This window comes from Oncorhynchus clarkii, chromosome 1, assembly GCF_045791955.1.
Source record: "Oncorhynchus clarkii lewisi isolate Uvic-CL-2024 chromosome 1, UVic_Ocla_1.0, whole genome shotgun sequence".
NCBI classification, from domain to species: Eukaryota; Metazoa; Chordata; class Actinopteri; order Salmoniformes; family Salmonidae; genus Oncorhynchus; species Oncorhynchus clarkii.
Genome location: NC_092147.1, coordinates 67747494 through 67769029, shown reverse-complemented (window position 1 = coordinate 67769029; position 21536 = coordinate 67747494). Strand labels below are relative to the sequence as shown.

Sequence of the window (21536 nt, the reverse complement as noted above, 5' to 3'; positions counted from 1 at the left end):
AAGTGGACAGTTTGATTTCACAGAAGTGTGATTGACTTGTTACATTGTGTTGTTAAGTGTTCCCTTTATTTTTTTGAGCAGTGTATATATATATATATATATAGAATATACAGACCCTACTGAAGACTCTACACGCCACTTTTACATCTGCACAAAACATTTTTCCCTGTACCACTATAGTTGGACTATCTTGTGCCCAGGCACCTTGATCCTGGAACATGTTTTAAAACCATGATTTAATACAAATGCAACTGAAATATGAACACATATTAATCATTGTTCATGTTTAGACAATTATTTTTTCATACTTCATGAATACATATAGGTTAATGATGCTTTCCTACGATTATGGGGGAAATTTCATTTGGAACATTTCCGAAATTCTGTGACCCGGAAGTACTTTTTTAGTGTCGCTGACGAGCCGCTGATCAGGGAAGAGGCAGATGATATGGCAGCTTTGTGAGCGACCAGGTGGAACTTGCATTGTTAAGACGGTTAAACGTCGGAATATGAAAACATTTTAACGCGGAAACAGGGAGAGGGACACTGCTCGAAATGATTTACTTGATAGTCATTTCCGCATTATCTGGAGCACTCTTTACATTGGTATTACAGTTCTTACTGCTTTACCGGAGAAGCCCCGAGCCTATAGCCAGGACAGTGCAATATGTCAAAGCAGTGCCTGATCCCGCATTGAAGGATTACTTTAATAACCAACATGCAGAATCAGGCCAGCAGCAACAAGACAACACATCATCCGCTGCACCCAAACAGCAAGAGGCCATCACTCCCAGGCATCAGGAAGCGGCTGCCACCAGCAGTAGCCCTAAACAACAACCGCCACCGCCTTGTCAAAGTGAGCCCCTCCACACCTCCAAACCGGAGACGTGCAATTTTCTAAATGCTATCTTTTTGTTCCTATTCAGAGAACTCCGCGACACTCCCGTCGTTAGGCACTGGCTGACCAAAAAGTTCAAGGTGGAGTTCGAGGAGCTATTACAAACCAAGACAGCTGGTCGGCTGTTGGAGGGACTCAGTCTCAGGGATATCTCCCTTGGTAATTCTTTGCCCGTGTTTAAAACGGCCAAACTTATGAAGCCAGTGAGTTTAAATGAAGACGGCATGCCCGAGGAACTCAATTTCGAGGTGGACCTTGAATATAATGGCGGGTTCCATCTAGCAATTGATGTAGACCTCGTTTTTGGGAAGTCAGCATACCTGTTCGTAAAAATGACGCGTGTGGTTGGAAGACTGAAGCTGCAGTTCACTCGCATGCCTTTTACGCACTGGTCCTTCGCGTTCCTTGAGGACCCACTGATAGACTTCGAGGTGAAGTCACAGTTCGAGGGAAGGCCCTTGCCCCAGCTCACCTCAATCATTGTCAACCAGCTGAAAAGAATCATCAAGAAGAAACACACCTTGCCAAATTACAAAATCAGGTAAAACTTGCACGGAGTCTACCACTTTTATATTTATTTAGGTCTATGCAAGTCAGTAGGCCTACCAAGAGATGGTCAGAGATGTGTATCATCAACATTTCAAGCTGATTTAAGGACAAGGGAAAGTAGCCCAACTATTATTTTGATAGCTTCCAAGATCTGTAAGATGCACATTTGGACTCCAAATGGGTGATAACGCATTGCAGCCATATAGCCTTCTATTTGGCTAAATTGAAGGCTCTGCTTAGGCCTTCTATCCTAATGCAACCTTGTAGATATTTATTTTAGGTTGAAATTGTCCACCACGTTATTGAACAGCCTGGCCTCAGACTAGACGTAACAGAATATATGTTAATCTGTGAAACTGAAATGAGTATGATATGTTTGGTATGGTTACATTAAACCGAAGGTTACTTAGCCAAAACGAAATTACTGAGTTTGTTCGGGGAGTATGGGTGGGCGTATAACGTGTGTCCAGCATCCCATAGGTTGTGTTTGAGTCACATCCATGGACAACTTTAGCATTGTAGATAATTAGTAACTTTGTTAAGTCCAGGTTGCAGCGAAAGGTTAAATGATGACAAACATGCAGTCTTTAATTTTTTTTTCATCTGTCAGGGCATAGGCCTACCGACTGTCAGTAGGCAGTGTGGTAGTATACAGTGTTGAGACATGGGACAGCACCTGTTGCAAAGGAAGCCATTGAGGGACATCATAGTTGCGAACCTATGAAATGATAAAGGATAGTGTTGATCCTTCTGAGACAGAGGAGTGCCCCCTGTCACTACATTGAGAACATTTTGAAATTACCACAACCTGGTGTGAAATAGTCACAGTTAAACACTTTGCCAACACTAAAACTGAAAGACAGAAAGCTTTTTAGTACTTCCCTGTTAGTAACATGAATGCATGTGCAGCATCTTGTCACCTCTTATTTCTTTTAGACTCTGTCACATTAGTCAGGTACCCTTTTGCAGATGGATTATTTGCTGGAAGTGTTCACCTTCACTTTTGTATTTGGTTGCACTCGCTCAAAGCAAAAAACACCAATGTAGATTTAACTAGGCCTGAAAGTATACTTATTTTCTATGGATGTATTAAAACAGACCTGATGTCACACAGCCTAGATTTAACAATTTAACTAATATATTTCCTTGGTAATATGTTACTGTAGTACATTCTAACTTCTCAGTTATAAGAGCAACTTAATGTTAGACATGCTCTCGAACTTTGGTGACTACTAAGTATATTTAAACCTCCCACTTTGGGCTGGATGTGTCAATGTGTAGTTCATACATGCATAATCTGTTAGCAGAAATACTGCTAATACCTGAATTATCCATGAAATGCCTAGTTTGAAAGCGACTGTTGTTCTGGAAGCTGTGCTGTGCCATTTTGCCTACATTTTCCCCACGTTGGCCGGCCCCCTAGCAATTTGAGTTCTAGCCAATGAGCTTCAGCACCTTGCCATTTGAGTGACAGTTGGCAAGATGCACATACAGCAGAGCGAGAGAGCAATGACGTGGTGCACATAATGTATCTGCACATATGTATGCAATTTTCGGGGACCACTTTTAGCTTGTGAGTGCTACTTTAAGAACTACTGGTTAAAAAGTATACAAAAGTACCAGGAAATCTCTAAGTGTTAACTTTCAACATGACTAGGCCTGAATGTTAAATTAATCTAGGCTATTTCTAGATGTGGAAAACAAATTTATTGAATTATGCTGAAAGGGTAAGCCTTAGCCTATCACCTACAGAAGTCGCTATTGTTGAGGTTCTTGTTAGTGCTTCTTTTGGCCCAGTCAGCTTGTCACAAATGTTGTGACAGCACTTACTGGGCTCAGCATTTGTGGCCTCAATTACATGGCACACTGACCCATGTAGCTGGTTTGTCTGTTATGTCTGGAAGGGTCACGCTGGTGTGCTGGAACTGCAGCGATAGCCACATTGGAACACCAAAACGTCTTTAGAATAGCACAATTCCAGCAAAATGTTATATTGTTGCCTGTTCTATCCTTTAAAGTGAAATGGACTTCAAACATCCTGGGTTGGTTGTTTGCAGGTGTGTTTGAGATTCGCTACAACGCGGCATGCCAAAATCACCTTTTTTGTTTGCTAATATTGTTTTTAGCGTTCTGTGATTTATTTCAAGATGTTGTGTTTAATTGTGGGGAAAAGTTGTTTTCTTTTTAGAAGGTGTAGTAGTGATTATTGGGCTGTGAAATAAGCTACTCTAATATGTTCTGGTCCATGACATACATCTGTATAATTGTAATATAGAGATATACAGTACCAGTTAGAAGTTTGGACACACCTACTCATTCAAGGGTTTTTAGCTTTATTTTTACTATTTTCTTAATTGTAGAATAATAGTGAATGCATTAAAACTATTAAATAACACACATGAAATCATGTAGAAACCAAAAAAGTGTTAAACAAATCAAAATATATGTGATATATTTTCTTCAAATAGCCACCCTTTGCCTTGATGACAGATTTGCACAGTCCTGGCATTCTCTCAACCAATTTCACCTGGAATTCTTTTCCAGGAGTCTTAAAGGAGTTCCCACATATGCTGAGCACTTGTAGGCTGCTTTTCCTTCACTCTGCAGTCCAACTCATCCCAAACATTTCAATTGGGTTGAGATCGGGTGATTGTGGAGGCCAGGTCATCTGATTCAGCACTCCATCACTTTCCTTTTGTTCAAATAGCCCTTACACAGCCTGGATGTGTGTTTTGGGTCATTGTTCTGTTGAAAAATAAATGATAGTCCCACTAAGCACAAACCAGATGGGATGGCATATCGCTGTGGTAGCCATGCTGGTTAAGTGTGCCTTGAATTCTAAATAAATCACCAACAGTGTCACCAGCAAAGCACCATCACACCACCTCCTCCATGCTTCTCTGTGGGACCCACATATGCAGAGATTAGAGGTTGATCGATTAAGATTTTTCAACTCCGATACCGATTATTGGAGGACCAAGAAAGCCGATACCGATTAATCGGCCGATTTTTAAAAATGTTTTTTTTGTTTGTAATAATGACAATTACAACAACACTGAATGAACACTTATTTTAACTTAATATAATACATCAATAAAATCAATTTAGCCTCAAGTAAATAATGAAATGTTCAATTTGGTTTAAATAATGTAAAAACAAAGTGTTGGAGAAGAAAGTAAAAGTGCAATATGTGCCATGTAAGAAAGCTAACGTTTCAGTTCCTTGCTCAGAACATATGAAAGCTGGTGGTTCCTTTTAATTAACATGAGTCTTCAATATTCCCAGGTAAGAAGTTTTAGGTTGTAGTTATTATAGAACTATTTCTCTTTATACCATTTGTATTTCATTAACCTTTGACTATTGGATGTTCTTATAGGCACTTTAGTATTGCCAGTGAACCTTCCTTCCCTCTCCTCGCTCCTCCCTGGGCTCGAACCAGCAACACAACGACAACAGCCACCATCGAAGCAGCGTTACCCATGCAGAGCAAGGGGAACAACTACTAGAAGGCACAGAGCGAGTGACGTTTGAAACACTATTAGCGTGCACTAACTAGCTAGCCATTTCACTTCGGTTACACCAGCCTCAGGAGTTGATAGGCTTGAAGTCATAAACAGCGCAATGCTTGACGAACAACGAAGAGCTGCTGGCAAAACGCACAAAAGTGCTGTTTGAATGAATGTTTACACGCCTGCTTCTGCCTACCACCGCTCAGTCAGATACTTAGATGCTTGTATGCTCAGCCAGATTATAAGCAACGCAGGACACGCTAGATAATATCTAGTAATATCATCAACCATGTGTAGTTAACTAGTGATTCTGATTGTTTTTTCTAAGATAAGTTTCATGCTAGCTAGCAACTTGCCTTGGCTTACTTCCTTCGCGTAACAGGCAGTCTCCTTGTGGAGTGCAACGAGAGAGAGGCAGGTCGTTATTGCGTTGGACTAGTTAACTGTAAGGTTGCAAGACTGGATCCCCCGAGCTGACAAGGTGAAAATCTGTCGTTCTGCCCCTGAACGAGGCAGTTAACCCACCATTCCTAGGCCGTTATTGAAAATAAGAATGTGTTCTTAACTGACGTGCCTAGTTAAATAAAGGTATAAAAAAAATATTTTAAAAAATCTGCAAATCGGTGCCCAAAAATACCGATTTCCGATTGTTATGAAAACTTGAAATCAACCCTAATTAATTGGCCATTCCGATTAATCGGTCAACCTCTAGCGGAGATCATCAGTTCACCTACTAGGCGTCTCACAAAGACACTTCGGTTGGAACCAAAAATCTAAAATTTGGACTCATCAGTCCATAGGACAGATTTCCACCAGTCTAATGTCCGTTGCTCATGTCTCTTGACCCTTGCAAGTCTCTTCTTTATTATTGGTGTCCTTTTAGTAGTGGTTTCTTTGCAAACCTCATGAGAGCCAGTTTCATCATAGTGCTTGATGGTTTTTGCGACTTCGCTTGAAGAAACTTTCAAAGTTCTTGAAATGTTCCGCATTGACCGACCTTCATGTCTTATGGTAATGATGGGCTGTCGTTTCTCTTTGCTTATTTGATCTGTTCCTGCCATAATATGGACTTGGTCTTTTACCAAATAGGGCTATCTTCTGTATACTACCCAATACCTTGTCACAACACAACTGATTGGCTCAAACATATTAAGAAGGAAAGGGATTCCACAAATTAACTTTTAACAAGGCACACCTGTTAATTGAAATGCATCCCAGGTGACTACCTCATGAAGCTGGTTGAGAGAATGCCAAGAGTGTGCAATGCTGTCATCAAGGTAACGGGTGTGTACCTATCTTTTCTTGGTTACTACATGATTCCATATTCCATATTCCATATTCATAAAAATAAAGAGAAACCCTTGAATGAGTAGGTGTCCAAACATTTGACAGGTATAATAAATAAATAACCTGGCTGTTGCCATTTACAATTTTGATTTAATATGAAGACATTTTATATAGTAATGCCGCAAACGGTCCATACAAAACCAGCATTTCTCATTGATTTAGGTTAAATGTATATAATTAGGTGGGATTAATCAGGCGATTATTGTTGTTAAAATGCCAGACTGTGAGAAGGCACATTGTTTCACTTGAAAATCAATGAAACGCTGTCTTGTGCCTGACAAAATGAACAGACTTTCCTTTTGTCCACCATATTTACTATGTGGGCTGCAGAGCAGGCAAACAATGGTTTGGTTGTTTTGTGAGAACAACAACTAAATGTAACTATTTTATGTCCCTCTGTGCAGCCACAGGCCTCTACTGGCATGGCATAGCCACTTCTTGTGAAATATCTGGTTTGGATCATGTGTGGGAGCTAAATGTTAAATGTAGGCTAAATGCAACAATCTGGAGGGTTGACCTAAAATGGTGCATGTTTGTGAGGTGCCCATGATAATGACTCTGTCTGAGCGAGAGTTTTGAGGCGATGTCATCTAAAACAGCCTTTGAGGACGGTGCAGTGGACATTAGGATTAGCTGAATGTCACAGATGGCAGGACTCTGGAGGGGAGGGGGGGGGGTGCTGGAGGTAATCCAGGCATAACAACACCCATCTTGAGTCAGAACAAAAGCAATATGGATACTGTACTGAAACAGTGGGGAATGAGATACTACAGCAATCCTCTGTAGCATAGAATAAAGCTTTATCTCTGCAGTAAGTTTCAGAGAGGGTAACATTCTTTGTGTTCCAGATTTACGGTGAGAGTTGACAGAGTTATGATGACCTCCCTCCCTCTCTACTCTAACAAACCTGACAGGGTTGTGAGTCTTGACAGTGAGTCTGTCTGGTTTCTGAATGGAATGTTCAGGAGATAGGAGACGATGCAGTTAAAAAGCGTGAGATGAATGGCTGATTAAGTACTGGAATCAACCTTTCACCTGCTCCTATCTTCAATAAGGCAACACTGATAGCCCTGCAATCTCTGCAAACCCACATGGTGTGGATTGGAGAGTTCTTGTTTACATGCATTGCAAATACACTCAAATGTTGCGTTCAGGCGGTAGGTATTCTTAGCATAATTGATGGGGGTGGTGAACAGATCATTGCTGAATTTTCTGGCTACTCCCTCAAATGGTATTAAGCCTTTTGAGATTTTTGGGGGGTCAGAGTATTTAAACCTATAAGAGAAGAATTCTCAGACACTGGACCAGTGTTAACTTGAGCACATCATTAACCACATTCCAGGTCTGCAAAGTAGGGGGCCAATCACTTGGCATATTAGATCACAGTCAAATGCACTGAGCCATTCACCCCTGTCCCCATCCTTATCTGGACAGGACATACTAGATTGGCAACATTTCTTCGTGAGCTTGGGTTTACCGTGTGCCATTCCTTTGTCATTTTCATGACTTTGGGTGGTTGTTGGACTGGCTTGTCCTCAATATGATTCTAATATCCTGTGTGAAATTCTGAATTTATTACATTTGATTTGTCCTGGACCATCAGTAATGTGTACCAATATGTAATGAACCCATTACCCCCCATCCCTCCCTTATCCACTGTCAGCTTGGTTGTTTCTTACGGGCAATTCCATTATATCAGAGTGATGCTCAGATCCACTTTAAAATGAATGCCAAGCCAAAACCATTGACTGCAAAGTTTAACAAACCATACACCTATATATAGAAGTCTAGTTTTGACAATTTCCACAGAATATTTTACTGAAACACATTTACTTGAGGAACAGTGCAGATGCAAAGTTTGATAACAATGCTTTTTGTGACCATGTGCTCTGCCATTTCCTGGTTGCTAAAATTGTAATAGTTTGTGACAAAATAAGATGGTACAATGATTCTCTACACTATACTATCTAAACCGCTGTGAAATATATTTTCCATAACACAAAATATTGTATTTTCTGCTGTTTTGAAGCTGGTGTACAAAACCGAAAGTAAAAGATGCAAAAACAATTTTAAGAATGGGAAGCATGAAAATAGGGCACATAGAACATATCTACAACTTCTTAGACTTGCTTTCATTGAGAAATGACACATCTATAACTCACATTTCTATGTGAATTTGGTCGTGTCGACCAAAAGGTTTCCGCTTTGTCATGACACCTTGAGTTTGAAAATATCCATTTTGGTAATTGAACTACAGTAAGTGAAGTGTTTCAGCACATGTTAATAGACTGACTGTAACATAATGACATGGGTCCTTGGTCTGTACTTCACAGAAATGCATAATTATTGATGTCGTTCTTTTCAAGGTGATGTATCCTGAATAGGTAGAAAATTGTAATATCCTCCTGTGTTTCGATATTATTCTATCCACTGGCTATTATTCTAATGAGCTCCGCCCTCAAACAAGACCAAATTTGGACAGAGTTTGGGGAAACCCTGCTGTACTGTGTTCTGCTGTACTGTGCTCTGCTGTACTGCACTCTACTGCACCTTTGTTTTTGTTTTCGTTTGGTTTTTGACTTATGATTTCCCATTGTGGCCAATTCAATTGCAAAAATACTGTTACTGATTTTTCAGGCACTCTGTTACTGATTTGATAACAGATTGACTCGTTTTAATCACTTAATATTTCATAAACAAAATGATCAGTAAAAACAGGAACTATGCTGAAAAAATATATATAAATGCCACATATAAAGTGTTGGTTCCATGTTTCCTGAGCTGCTGCGTTTGCACGTAGCGGTAGCGTGTGGAGGTTGCTTATGCAGCGGTAGCGTGTGGAGGTTGCTTATGCAGCGGTAGCGTGTGGAGGTTGCTTATGCAGCGGTAGCGCGAGGCACGCAGCAAGGAAACAAAACATGAAGAGGATTACATTTCCTGAGGAAAACAGTCCTAATGTTGGAAACAAGCAGCCTTATGTTGTCACCCAGAATCACTTTTCTATTCCAAGGTATATAACTATTTTACATTATGTAGGTTTTTTAAAGGACAAAAGTATTTTAAGTCTGCTTTGAATTTTCCTTTTTGCCGTGGATCAGGTATCGTAGTATCGTGACAACCCTACTTCATACCCTTCATTGATTGAGCTGTCATTGTTGTTTAGCTGTTCTATTGGATCCCAGAGAAGTAATACTACAGCCTCTAGCCAGAAAGCCACCATTTTGGTGCAATAATGCACTTCATACAGTTGCATATCGGGATATTATTTTGGACGATGTGTCATTTTGACAATATCACTATTATTTTTGTGCTAGTTGGCTGTACCTGCGCTAAACCCCCAGTATTTTCCCTTCATAGCTTGTTCTACGTCTTTTTAAATAGGGAGACATTTTTTCCCCCTAGCACTTATATTTCCTTGACGGATCAAAACAAATATTCCCGTGGCTCTCTCGTCTCTGCAGCAGACATATGGTGAGCAATATGTTTGGAACATTGGAATAAAATCCCAGTATCAAATCACAATAATGTGATAATCGCAATACATACACTGTAGTATCGGCACCTAAGTATCGTGATAATATCGTTTCGTGAGGTCCCTTGCAATTGCCAGACCTATTTTTACGTCATAGTGAACAAATCGTGTGGGAGGGCAAAGTCCATCTCTTAAATCTCCCCTTACAGTATGTCCAACCTCTTTCAATAGAACGAAATATTACATACTCTTGCATTAGTGTGTGTTAATGACTGGTGGTCAGGGTTCTAATCAATAATACTTTTGAAAGCTTTGATTGCTAATGTGTGGAAAAGGAGCCCTGTAGTTATACAATAAGTCCACTGCAGTACATGTTCATGACATCCTGATAGAGAATAACTTCATTGCTTGAAATTTGGAGCAAAGCTTCTTTGTTGTTTTTTGGTGGGGCCTGGCCAAATGCTTTACCTTCTAAAGTGACAACCCACTGTCTATTAAATATGGATCTGCACAACCCGTTTCAACTCCAAGGTTCTCAAGATTTCTATCTGTAATGTAACATCTTATGATCTTACTGTTGCTTGGGAACTGACCATATGCAATGGGGTACTAGAATTTACTCGTAGCTGAGGAAGGGAGATACAGTAGGAAAAAGTACATTTTGTCTTGAGTACATTAACTTAAGAAGCATGCATGTAATTATTCAGTTCAATTTCTAGTTAAGTTGCAGCAAATGCTATTCTACACTCTTTTCCACACATGTTACAAGCTTATGATTGCACACACGTGCTCCCTGGTTTTGTTAGGGAATTGGGGTGTTGCACAGTTGGTGTTGAGTCCATTTTTATAACAAATAATTGAGGTTACCCCATTTTCCAGACATGCTTCTTCTCATATTGAGACTTGATACCTTTACAGAAAATTGGAAAATGCAGGGATTTTTTTTGTCTGCTTTGCTGTGTAATGTAGCTCACATACATTATTTAGCAGAATCACAATGCGTTTGGCTATTCCATCAGAGTTCTGCATTTTACTGCATATAACCTCTGCGTATCATGCCCCCTTGTGGTATCTAAATCAGACAGCTAATCTGTGGTTTCATAGCAGGAAGAGGCCATATTCTCATGTAGCTGTTTTAAATGTTTTGAGCCCAACAGAGAGCTATTTATTACTGCCATCAGCATTTATTTAGACTGCCCTTTCCATTTTAATTTTGATGTTACATGTTTATTGGTTTGTACAAATATTCATCTTTTGAGAGTTACTGTATGTTAGCTTGTAAGCCCTTGAATGAATAAGATACCAATACTATTGCATCCAGTTGTTCCTTACCAATATAGGAGCCTACAAGTACATTCCTCTTGTCCTTGTGTGTGCACAAACCGTTTTCACAGAAAACAAATCTACGCCTTGGCTAATCTTTTAAGAGCTTTCTGATTAAAGAATCAAGTTTCCTTACTGAAAGGAATGTCTGGCCGGAACATTGTTCAGAAAGCTTTTGACTTCCCATTAGCTGAACAATTAACAAAAATGTTGGTTATTTTTCATTTTTTAAATGGTAAAATTTATTTGAATTCCATTTTTTAACAATTGTATGTGAGCTCAATGTGCATGTTGCACAGTTTCTCATGAGATAAGTCAGATTCAGCCTGAACTGTGTGAGTATGGAGTGCTGGAGTAGTTTCTAGAGGTTGACCGATTAATCGGAATGGCCGATTTTAATTTGGGCCGATTTCAAGTTTTCATAACAATCGGAAACCGGTATTTTTGGACACTGATTTGGCCATTTTGTTTAACACCTTTTATTTAACTAGGCAAGTCAGTTAAGAACACATTCTTATTTTCAATGACGGCCTAGGAACGGTGGGTTAACTGCCTTGTTCAGGGGCAGAACGACACATTTTTACCTTGTCAGCTCGGGGATTCAATCTTGCAACCTTAGTTAACTAGTCCAGCTCTCTAACCACCTGCCTTTCACAAGGAGCCTGCCTGTTACACGAATGCAGTAAGCCAAGGCAAGTTGCTAGCTAGCATTAAACTTATCTTATAAAAAATTATCAATCAATCATAATCACTAGTTAACTACACATGGTTGATGATATTACTAGTTTATCTAGCGTGTCCTGCGTTGCGTATAATCGATGTGGTGCGTATCGTTGCTCCAATGTGTACCTAACCATAAACATCAATGCCTTTTCTTAAAATCAATACACAAGTATATATTTCTAAACCTGCATATTTAGCTAAAAGAAATCCAGGTTAGCAGGCAATATTAACCAGGTGAAATTGTCACTTCTCTTGTGTTCATTGCACGCAGAGTCAGTGAATATGCAACAGTTTGGGCCGCCTAATTTGCTAGAATTTTACGTTTTATGACATAACATTGAAGGTTGTGCAATGTAACAGGAATATTTAGACTTATGAATGCCCGTTAAAATACGATAAAATACGGAACTGTTCCGTATTTCACTGAAAGAATAAATGTCTTGTTTTCAAGATGATAGTTTCCGGATTCGACCATATTAATGACCATAGGCTCGTATTTCTGTGTGTTATGTTATAATTAAGTCTATGATTTGATAGAGCAGTCTGACTGAGCGATGGTAGGCAGCAGCAGGCTCGTAAGCATTCATTCAAACAGCACTTTCGTGCGTTTTGCCAGCAGCTCTTCGTTGTGCTTTCAAGCATTGCGCTGTTTATGACTTCAAGCCCATCAACTCCCGAGATTAGGCTGGTGTAACCAATGTGAAATGGTTAGCGGGGTGCGCGCTAATAGTGTTTCCAACGTGACTCGCTTTGAGACTTGTAGTAGTTATTCCCCTTGCTCTGCATGGGTAACACTGCTTCGAGGGTGGCTGTTAACGATGTGTTCCTGGTTCGAGCCCAGGTAGGAGCGAGGAGAGGGACGGAAGCTATACTGTTACACTGGCAATACTAAAGTGCCTATAAGAACATCCAATAGTCAAAGGTTAATGAAATACAAATGGTATAAAGAGAAATAGTTCTATAATAACTACAACCTAAAACTTCTCACCTGGGAATATTGAAGACTCATGTTAAAAGGAACCACCAGCTTTCATATGTTCTCATGTTCTGAGCAAGGAACTGAAACGTTAGCTTTCTTACATGGCACATATTGCACTTTTACTTTCTTCTCCAACACTTTGTTTTTGCAATATTTAAACCAAATAGAACATGTTTCATTATTTATTTGAGGCTAAATTGATTTTATTGATGTATTATAAGTAAAAATAAGTGTTCATTCAGTATTGTTGTAATTGTCATTATTACAAGTACATTTAAAAAATTGGCCGATTTTAATCGGTATCGGCTTTTCTTTGGGTCCTCCAATAATCGGTATCGGCGTTTAAAATCATTATCGGTCGACCTCTAGTTTCCAACAGGCCATAATTATATATAGTGTAGAGTGGAAAACGTGATAATTAACTACAATGACCATAATCCATTGCGCACCTACTTGTCAGGTTTGTTTGTTTTTATGCTTGCTACAGAAGAGACCGCAGAATGTATGCTTAATTTACTTTGAAGAAATACAAAATAGTGACTTTGTCAGACAGCATATGCAGCAGCTCTATAGAGATGAGATGACTTGGGACAGAATGATACTCATCAAATTAAACAAATGTAATAAAGTATACACAACTGAAATATTTTATTCAAGTAAAGTCATGTGAATAAATGATGGTTAATAAGTGAGTAATGGGAAGTCACTACCATCATGGGACTTTTATTAATAGTTTTTTTCTGTGTTACAGTGTTCACAAAAAAATTATTGAATCAAAAAGTGTGATTTTTATTTTTTAATAATCTGAAGGAATCTGAAATTACTTTAAAAATACTAATCGCTCAGCACTACTGAGCTGCCATAACGGACCGGGTCTATGGGAGATGCCAAGCACAGAATACAAGGAATATTTGGCCAAACTTATTCAAGAACTGTATTGTGTGTCCATCTCAGAACGAGATATTCACTTCTACTGTAACACCCATGGTTGTTGTGGTTGAGACTTGCTTTGGTCCTACTTAATTATTAAAGGCTCTAAAGCCCAACCACTAGAAATAAGGCAATCTTTAGATCCCTCGATACAATAAATAATTATTGATAATATTTTAGCAAGAGACTAGGCCTATAGCAACAATCATGTTTGGTTTACATTGTAATATGCATGTTTTGTTTTCAGCAATTAGGTGGTGTTAGCTTTTGTGACAGGGTGTTTGTGAAGGCCTAATCTAATGGATAATTGTAACGAGACTAAATGCAAGATGCAGGTAGGCCAAGGGGATAGGGATGTTCCCTATGCATTTTTAATAGAGGCTTTTTGATGAGGCTAATGGTGTCTGTGGAACGTGATAGGCCACGTCTGCCCGCTTGTACTTGCACCAAGACAAAATGCAAACGTGTTTTCCAATTAAGATGACTTTGTCGTGGAATGGTGCTGTCAAGCCCTCATGCCTAATAATCTGCTATGTTCTCCTAATCGTTGTTACAATGTTACTGAGCTGAGCTGCCTCTTCCTCTCTGACCTGCGCTGTCTGTGCAATTGAGGGAATGTTAACTGTGATTTAAGAATGTAGACCTGTGTGGCCTTTGTGTGAAAGTGGTTTTGGAACTGGGTTCATTCATGACCACGGAGGCGCACAACAGTGTCAACTGCTGATGTGAACGTTTGGTTGTACAAAGTACAGTACAATTAGCCACTCACCAAACATCTGACAGGCTTTGATTTGAAAGTATACTGTCCCTTTAGGGAGTTAGCTTACCTTTTGTAGATCATAGCCTACTACTCATCATATTTAAGGACTAATGAAGTGTTGTTTAGCCATTCTCACGTGCTAAGACATTGTTCATCTTGGAGTTTAGCATGAGATGAATGTTGCCGGTTTAAAAAAACAGGCTGCCCGTGAGTTAGCCAGCGAAGTCCTTCAGAATGTCCCCTGTCACATTCTTCTCCCCCTCTTCTGGATTTCTATTTTCGCCCTGTGGAAATGTATTGGAGACAGTGTGCTGACAACCACAAAGGAGCCTAAAGGAACTGAGCCCTGAACAATGGTTCTGCTTTTGTTCAGTACCCAAAGAACCTGGAGGGTACAGCCAGGGCTGGGATGCTGAATGTGGTAGTGGTACCATTCTCTTCCACCTTGTTGTTTGACCTCTCTGGACAACCTGTTGAAGCATGACAGATAAGCTGCTATGTATGTCAACAATGAAATTCAAGATGCAGGATTGGAATAACGCTAGGAAAAAAATATTCAAAGTGGTAGCTATTGTAGAGGCATCGATATAAACATTTCATCTTGAAAACAAATTTAATCTTTGGATGTAGGTTAGGCTCATAACTAGAATAAGTTATTTATATTTATTTTATTCTATGGTTAGGCTATCTGTCTCATATCTAGCATTTTATATTAACGAACAGTTACACAAAATCCTCTCTGGTATAGAATGCCAGAGGCTTCAGGCCAGACATGGCCCCAGGGGCCAAAAATAGTAGAGGCAGGCGTGTAGTCCAAAACAACATGATGTTCATGATTATAATGAGGATTTTCGTTACTGTTTAATCATTGGCCTTAATTTTGCTTTTAGCCAATGACCACACCCAATAGAGGAAGTCACAGTGCTGGGACCAAATGTTTTGGAGGACATCATGTTGTATGAGTGGGTCAGCGTGTAAACTAGGGTGAGACCGAGAGATGGAGAGCCAAGCTGTGTGTCTCACCCCACACTAGTTGAGGTCAGTCCTCCTGCTGTGGAGCGAGAGCAGGAAACACTCAGGATCTGTTAGATAATCTGATCCCAGCAGGGCAGGGATTTCCTATCCGCCCACATGCCCAATGGAACCGTGGGCCTCCAGTAGATGCTCCTGTAGCATCTATTCCATTTTGCATCTACATTGCCATCAGAAAGTATTCTCCCCTTGACATTTTCTACATTATAGCCTGAATTGAAGATGGATTAATTATAGATTTGTTGTCACTGGCCTACTCACAATACCCCGTAATGTCAAAGTGGAATTATGTTTTTTGAAATTTTACAAATGTTAGGCTGAAATGTCTTGAGTCAATAAGAATTCAACCCCTTTGTTATGGCAAGCCTAAATAAACATTTGCTTAACAAGTCACATAAGTTGCATGCACTCACTCTGTGCAATAATAGTGTTTAACATGATTTTTGAATGACTACCTCATAGGGCTGGGTGATATGGCCAAAATATCATATATGGTATTTTTAAAATTTATGACTGTATTTGACAATTTATGTTTTTGATTAATAAAAGTTCTAAATTTGCTTCATGAGTAGTGCGTGACCCTAGGGTGGCAACACATATATATTCTAAATGATTTAAATGGGTCTTTCTCCATTCTGATTGTTTTATAATGTTCAATTCAATTTCAACCTAAAATGTATTTCCTGCATTTCCATCAATTTCTGCATTTTCTGCATTCATTTGAGATCCTTTCCACACTGCCACGATATGGGCAAAAATACTAGGCCTTATTTTTAACCAAATGTTGCAATTGCAATTTAGATCATAACAGAACTTTTGGAATCATGGAAATAAAATGTTTATTATAATTCTATAGTTAGAATATAAATAATAGGGGGCACTTTGAATACAGTGTTTGACATGACATCGAATTAAAAAAATTATATGGACGAGTTATTGTGACAGGGTAGGAACCAAAGTGATGAGTGTTTCCTAGGGGACCCTATAATCTTTGACTACAGTAAATCTTTATTCACGTAGCTAACATGCTTTGCCTATTTTAGAAGATACTGATGCACAAACAACATGCTGATATATGCCTGCACCAGTACTGGTATCAGGCTGTATTAGCTAGCTACGTTTGCTCTGACTAAGTACTTTTATTAGCTAGTTAGCTAGCCATCGATATAAAACTAGCGATTAGCATTAGTTTCTAACACGATTTAGCTTAACTTGCTAAGAAAATACAAACTAGCTCTTTGCAGATGTAAGAAACACAAACTAATATTGTAATTATAGAACGCTTGTGGATTTATAGTGCAAACAACATCGTTGTCATCAAACTTGTTGCATGTGCTGCAGACTGAATGACAGTGTCTCGTGGTCAAGCAACAACAAATGCGCTACTTCAGTGACGGGGTGGGATTAGGTCTGTGGAGAGGGATGACTAGAGTAGCGGAGTAAACCGAATATCACATTGAACAAATTAAACATTCAAATACCATTATAGAAGGTAGTAAAAACCCAAACCGGTCCTACTAGCTCAAAACCCAAACCGGCCTACTAGTTCATTTACCCAACACATACAATTATCTGTAAGGTCCCTCATTAGAGCAGTGCATTTCTAACAGATTCAACCATGAAGACCAAGGAGATTTTCCAATGTCTCACAAAGAAGGACACCTATTGGTATATTAAAAGCACACATTGAATATCCCTTTGATCATGGTGAAGTTATTAATTACGCTTTGGATGGTGTATAAATATACCCAGTCTCTACAAAGATACAGGCGTCATTACTAACTCAGTTGCTGGAGAGGAAAGAAACCCCCTCAGGGGCCAATGGTGACTTTTTTAAAGACATTTGCAGAGTTGAATGGCTGGGATAGGAGAACTGAGGATGGATCAACAATATTGCAGTTGCTCCACAATACTAACCGAACTAACACAGTGAAAAGAAGGAAACCTGTGCTGAATAACAATATTCCAAAACATGCAAAACAAGTGTGGCAAAGTAATTCACTTTTTGTCCTGAATAAGTGTTATGATTGGGGCTAATCCAATACAACACATTACTGAGTACCACACTCCATATTTTCAAGCATAGTTGTGGCTGTATCATGTTATAGGTATGCTTGTAATCATTAAGGACTGGTGAGTTTTTCAGGATAAAAAAGAAACGGAATGGAGCTTAATTAACACAGCCAAAATCGTAAAGGAAAAACTGGTTGTCTGCTTTCCACCAGACACTGGGAAATGAATTCACCTTTCAGCAGGACAATAACCTAAAACAGAAGGCCACATTTACACTGTAGTTGCATATCAAGAAGACAGTGATGGTTCCTGAGTGGCCGAGTTATAGTTTAGACTTAAATCTACTTGAAAATCTATGGCACAATCCAGTTGTGGAAAGCTCTTCGGGCCAGATTCCAATTTATTAAATTATGCCTTTTCTTATGCCTTTCCAATGCACTTCTCAGTAGTTGATATTCAAAGTACCTTTTTTTGATATTGTCGTGGATTTGGAATTAAATAGGGTTTTCAGTACATTTATCTTAAGACATCCCTTTCAATACGGTGTACCTTTGCTTGAATTTTGTCTACAGACTCAATAGAACATATTGACATAACGGGTTCAGAATATTAGGGATCAATAAAAGGAAGCCATCTTTCAGCACCAATTGGCAGATTTTAAAAAGGTTAGGAAAGTATTTATGAATCATAAACAGGTTTGGAGAGCCTTTACGCACTAAAGAAAAAACGGTGGTTTGATTCGTTCTGAAAATTGCCAAATTCAGTTCTTTAACCCATGGTGATGTTAGAAAATTAGTGTACATAGAATTCTAACAGGGAGACTAGTGTACACTAGTAGGCTATACCCTCGTCTATTGAGTGCACTAACCATGGAACTGTGTGCTGACACAGCCAAGTATTGCGCTATGCTGCGGGTTCAAACTGTTACGGCTTGGTCTGCACTCTGCTTCATAATGATTTAATTGGCCTACATGTTTTTTAAAAATAAAATCAACTGTTAGTAATGATCCTTAGCAACAACCACCTGGCCGTGATCGCTTTTACAGGGGAAGCAAATTAAGGTAAACAAAACACTGTAATTAAATGGAATGATAATGTAGGCTATACCAGCTGAAGGGAACTAACAGTAAATTGGCAGTTGACTATGTGTGGTTATTAGGCCTACTGACGATACTGATAGTGGCTAAAATTGTACATGATTCAAATAAGAGAGTTGGGGTAGCCTATAATTAAGAGATTTGAGAATGCCCCTCCCTGCAAGTTAAAAGGCCATACAATTTAAATTATGCATTGCGGCACAACATTTCATAAACCTTACAGTGGGAAAGTTGATATGCTTCAGTTTTCTGCCTTATGACTGGTTTCACATTTGTCTCCAGCGATTATAAGAAAATATATAAACAATAGTATATGTCGACACCCCTTCAAATTAGTGGATTCGGCTATTTAAGCACATCCACATCCATTGCTGACAGGTGTATAAAATTGAGCACACAGCCATGCAATCTCCATAGACAAACATTGGCAGTAGAATGGTCTTACCGAAGAGCCCAGTGACTTTCAATGTGGCAGCATCATTGGATGCCACCTTTCAGTTCGTCACAATTCCTGCCTTGCTAGAGCTGCCCGTCACCTGTCAGTGCTGTTATTGTGAGGTGGAAACGACTAGGAGCAACAACGTCTCAGCTGCAAAGTGGTAGGCCACACAAGCTCACAGAACAAGACCGCCGAGTGCTAAAGTGCGTAAAATTGTGTGTCCTCAGTTGCAATACCCACTACTGAGTTCCGAACTGCCTCTGGAAGCAAATCAGCACAAGAACTGTTCTTCGGAAGCTCATGAAATGGGTTTCCATAGTCAAGTAGCTGCACACAAGCCTAAGATCAGCATGTGCAAAACCAAGCGTCGGCTGGAGTGGTGTAAAGCTCGCCGCCATGGGACTCTGGAGCAGTGGAAACTCGTTCTCTGGAGTGATGAATCACGCTTCACCATCTGGGTTTGGCAGATGCCAGGAGAACACTACCTGCCCGAATGCATAGTGCCAACTGTGGTTTAGGAGGAATAATGGTCTGGGGCGGTTTTTCATGGTTCAAGGGCTAGGCCCATAGGTGAAGGGAAATCTTAACTCTACAGCATACAATGACATTCTAGACGATTCTGTGCTTCCAACTTTGTGGCAACGGTTTGGGGAAGGACCTTTCCTGTTTCAGCATGACAATGCCCCGTGCATAAAGTGTGGTCCATACAGAAATGGTTTGATGACATTGGTGTGGAAGAACTTGACTGGCCTGCACAGAGCCCTGACCTCAACCCCATCAAACACCTTTGGGATTAATTGATTGCGAGCCAGGTTTGAACGTCCAATGTCAGTGCCCAACTACACTAATGCTCTTGTGCCTCAAGTCCCCTCAGCAATGTTCCAATATCTAGTGGAAAGCTTTGCCAGAAGAGTAGAGGCTGTTCTAGCAGCAAAGGGGGGACCAACTCCATATGAATGTCCATGATTTTAGAATGAGATGTTCGATGAGCATGTGTCCACATACTTTTGGCAATGTACTGCGTACTTTCATAACTTTTTCCGACTGGTACCGGGGGACAACATACTTTTGGTCATGTAGTTTATCTAAAGCAAGTGTCATTTATATTTACAATTCCCTTATTCCAACGGATTACTCATTTACCTAGCTCTTATCAAGTTGTTAATTACAGTTAATGGAGAATGGTGTTATTTCTACCGAGGTGGGGAAAAAAAAAGAAAGAACATGCTTTTCCCACTTGGAACTGGTAGGTTCGCTAGACCTTATTCATGGTTTTCTTGCACATAAAGGTGGTGGAATTATTTGGGAATTCAGTCAAGGTCAGAATACAGTGTATTTGTAGACACACAGAAAAGTAATAGCAGGTGAATAGCATGCTATTCTCATGCTTAAGTTCAAGGTCATAATATGCATAGAGAGAAAAGTGCATTAAAAGAGGTGTGTCCAGTTTGCATGGCTTAATCGGGCCCTTAATCTGAATCGAGCCCTTAGAGACTTACCCAGAAAGACTCACAGCTGTATTCGCTGCCAACGGTGCTTCAACAAGGCATTGACTCAGGCCTGTGAATACTTATGTATTCATAGTGATATTTCTGAATTAAATTTTCAATAATTTACCAACATTTCTAAATCTTATTTTCACTTTGTCATTATGGGGTATTGTGTGTAGATGGGAGAGAAATTGATTTAATCCATTTTGAATTGTAATACAACATGTGGAATAAGTCAAGGGGTATGCATACTTTCTGAAGACACTCTCTTCATCTCTCCCCCACTTTTCCTCTCGTCTCACCATCCTCATGTCTCCATCATCCATCCCTCCTTTAATTGTTCAACTCCAAGTCTTCTCAATCTCAACTTTATTTCTACTCAATTTTCTACATTTCTACTTATCTCATTCACTTTTACATTCCACTTTCCAATCCATTTGTTCTCTGAGCAAGGAGATGTGTATCTTACACTTTGTATTACCTTATTACTGTGTAGTTATTTATTATTACCCATTGAATTATTCAACAGCCTACTGTGTGCCTATGCTGATAGTGTAGGTGTCGTGATGAAGCAGTCAATAGCAGCTTTAGTATATATTTTAGTCCGTTGGTTATTTCCTAATCACTGAGCCCGTGTTTTAGTCACTCAAGAGAAACAATCCTGAGGATGATGACAAAGCAGAGACGCTAACCGGTTCTGTGTCTGTTAAACTATTGCCGTGGGCTAACAGCACATCATCTGAAACGTAGACAGTAGCGAGTTAGCACCGGATGTCCTCAGGGCTTTGCTACTCAACTTCTCCAACAGTATGGTGGCTAGAATAGCAGAACTAAGCAGAAGTGTTTTAAGCAATGCTTAAACGCTGAATCAAATTGCTGATACAGTAGTGTTTGGGATTTGAGGGAAGTGATCACAAGTTCTGTTATTTTCTTCCCCCAGTGGAATAGCCATAGGCCTATGCATAGATTGTCAAA

General features: G+C 39.6%; 1 protein-coding gene across 1 annotated transcript in view; it reads left to right on the top strand.

Annotated features, from left to right (window-relative positions):
* Positions 1 to 423: 423 nt before the first annotated feature.
* Positions 424 to 21536, top strand: part of LOC139411150 (PDZ domain-containing protein 8-like) — a 64849-nt gene continuing 43736 nt past the window's right edge. The window contains exon 1 of the mRNA XM_071157035.1: positions 424 to 1439. Coding sequence (XP_071013136.1) covers positions 556 to 1439 — 884 coding nt within the window. The 5' untranslated portion in view covers positions 424 to 555. The remainder of the gene's footprint in view (positions 1440 to 21536) is intronic.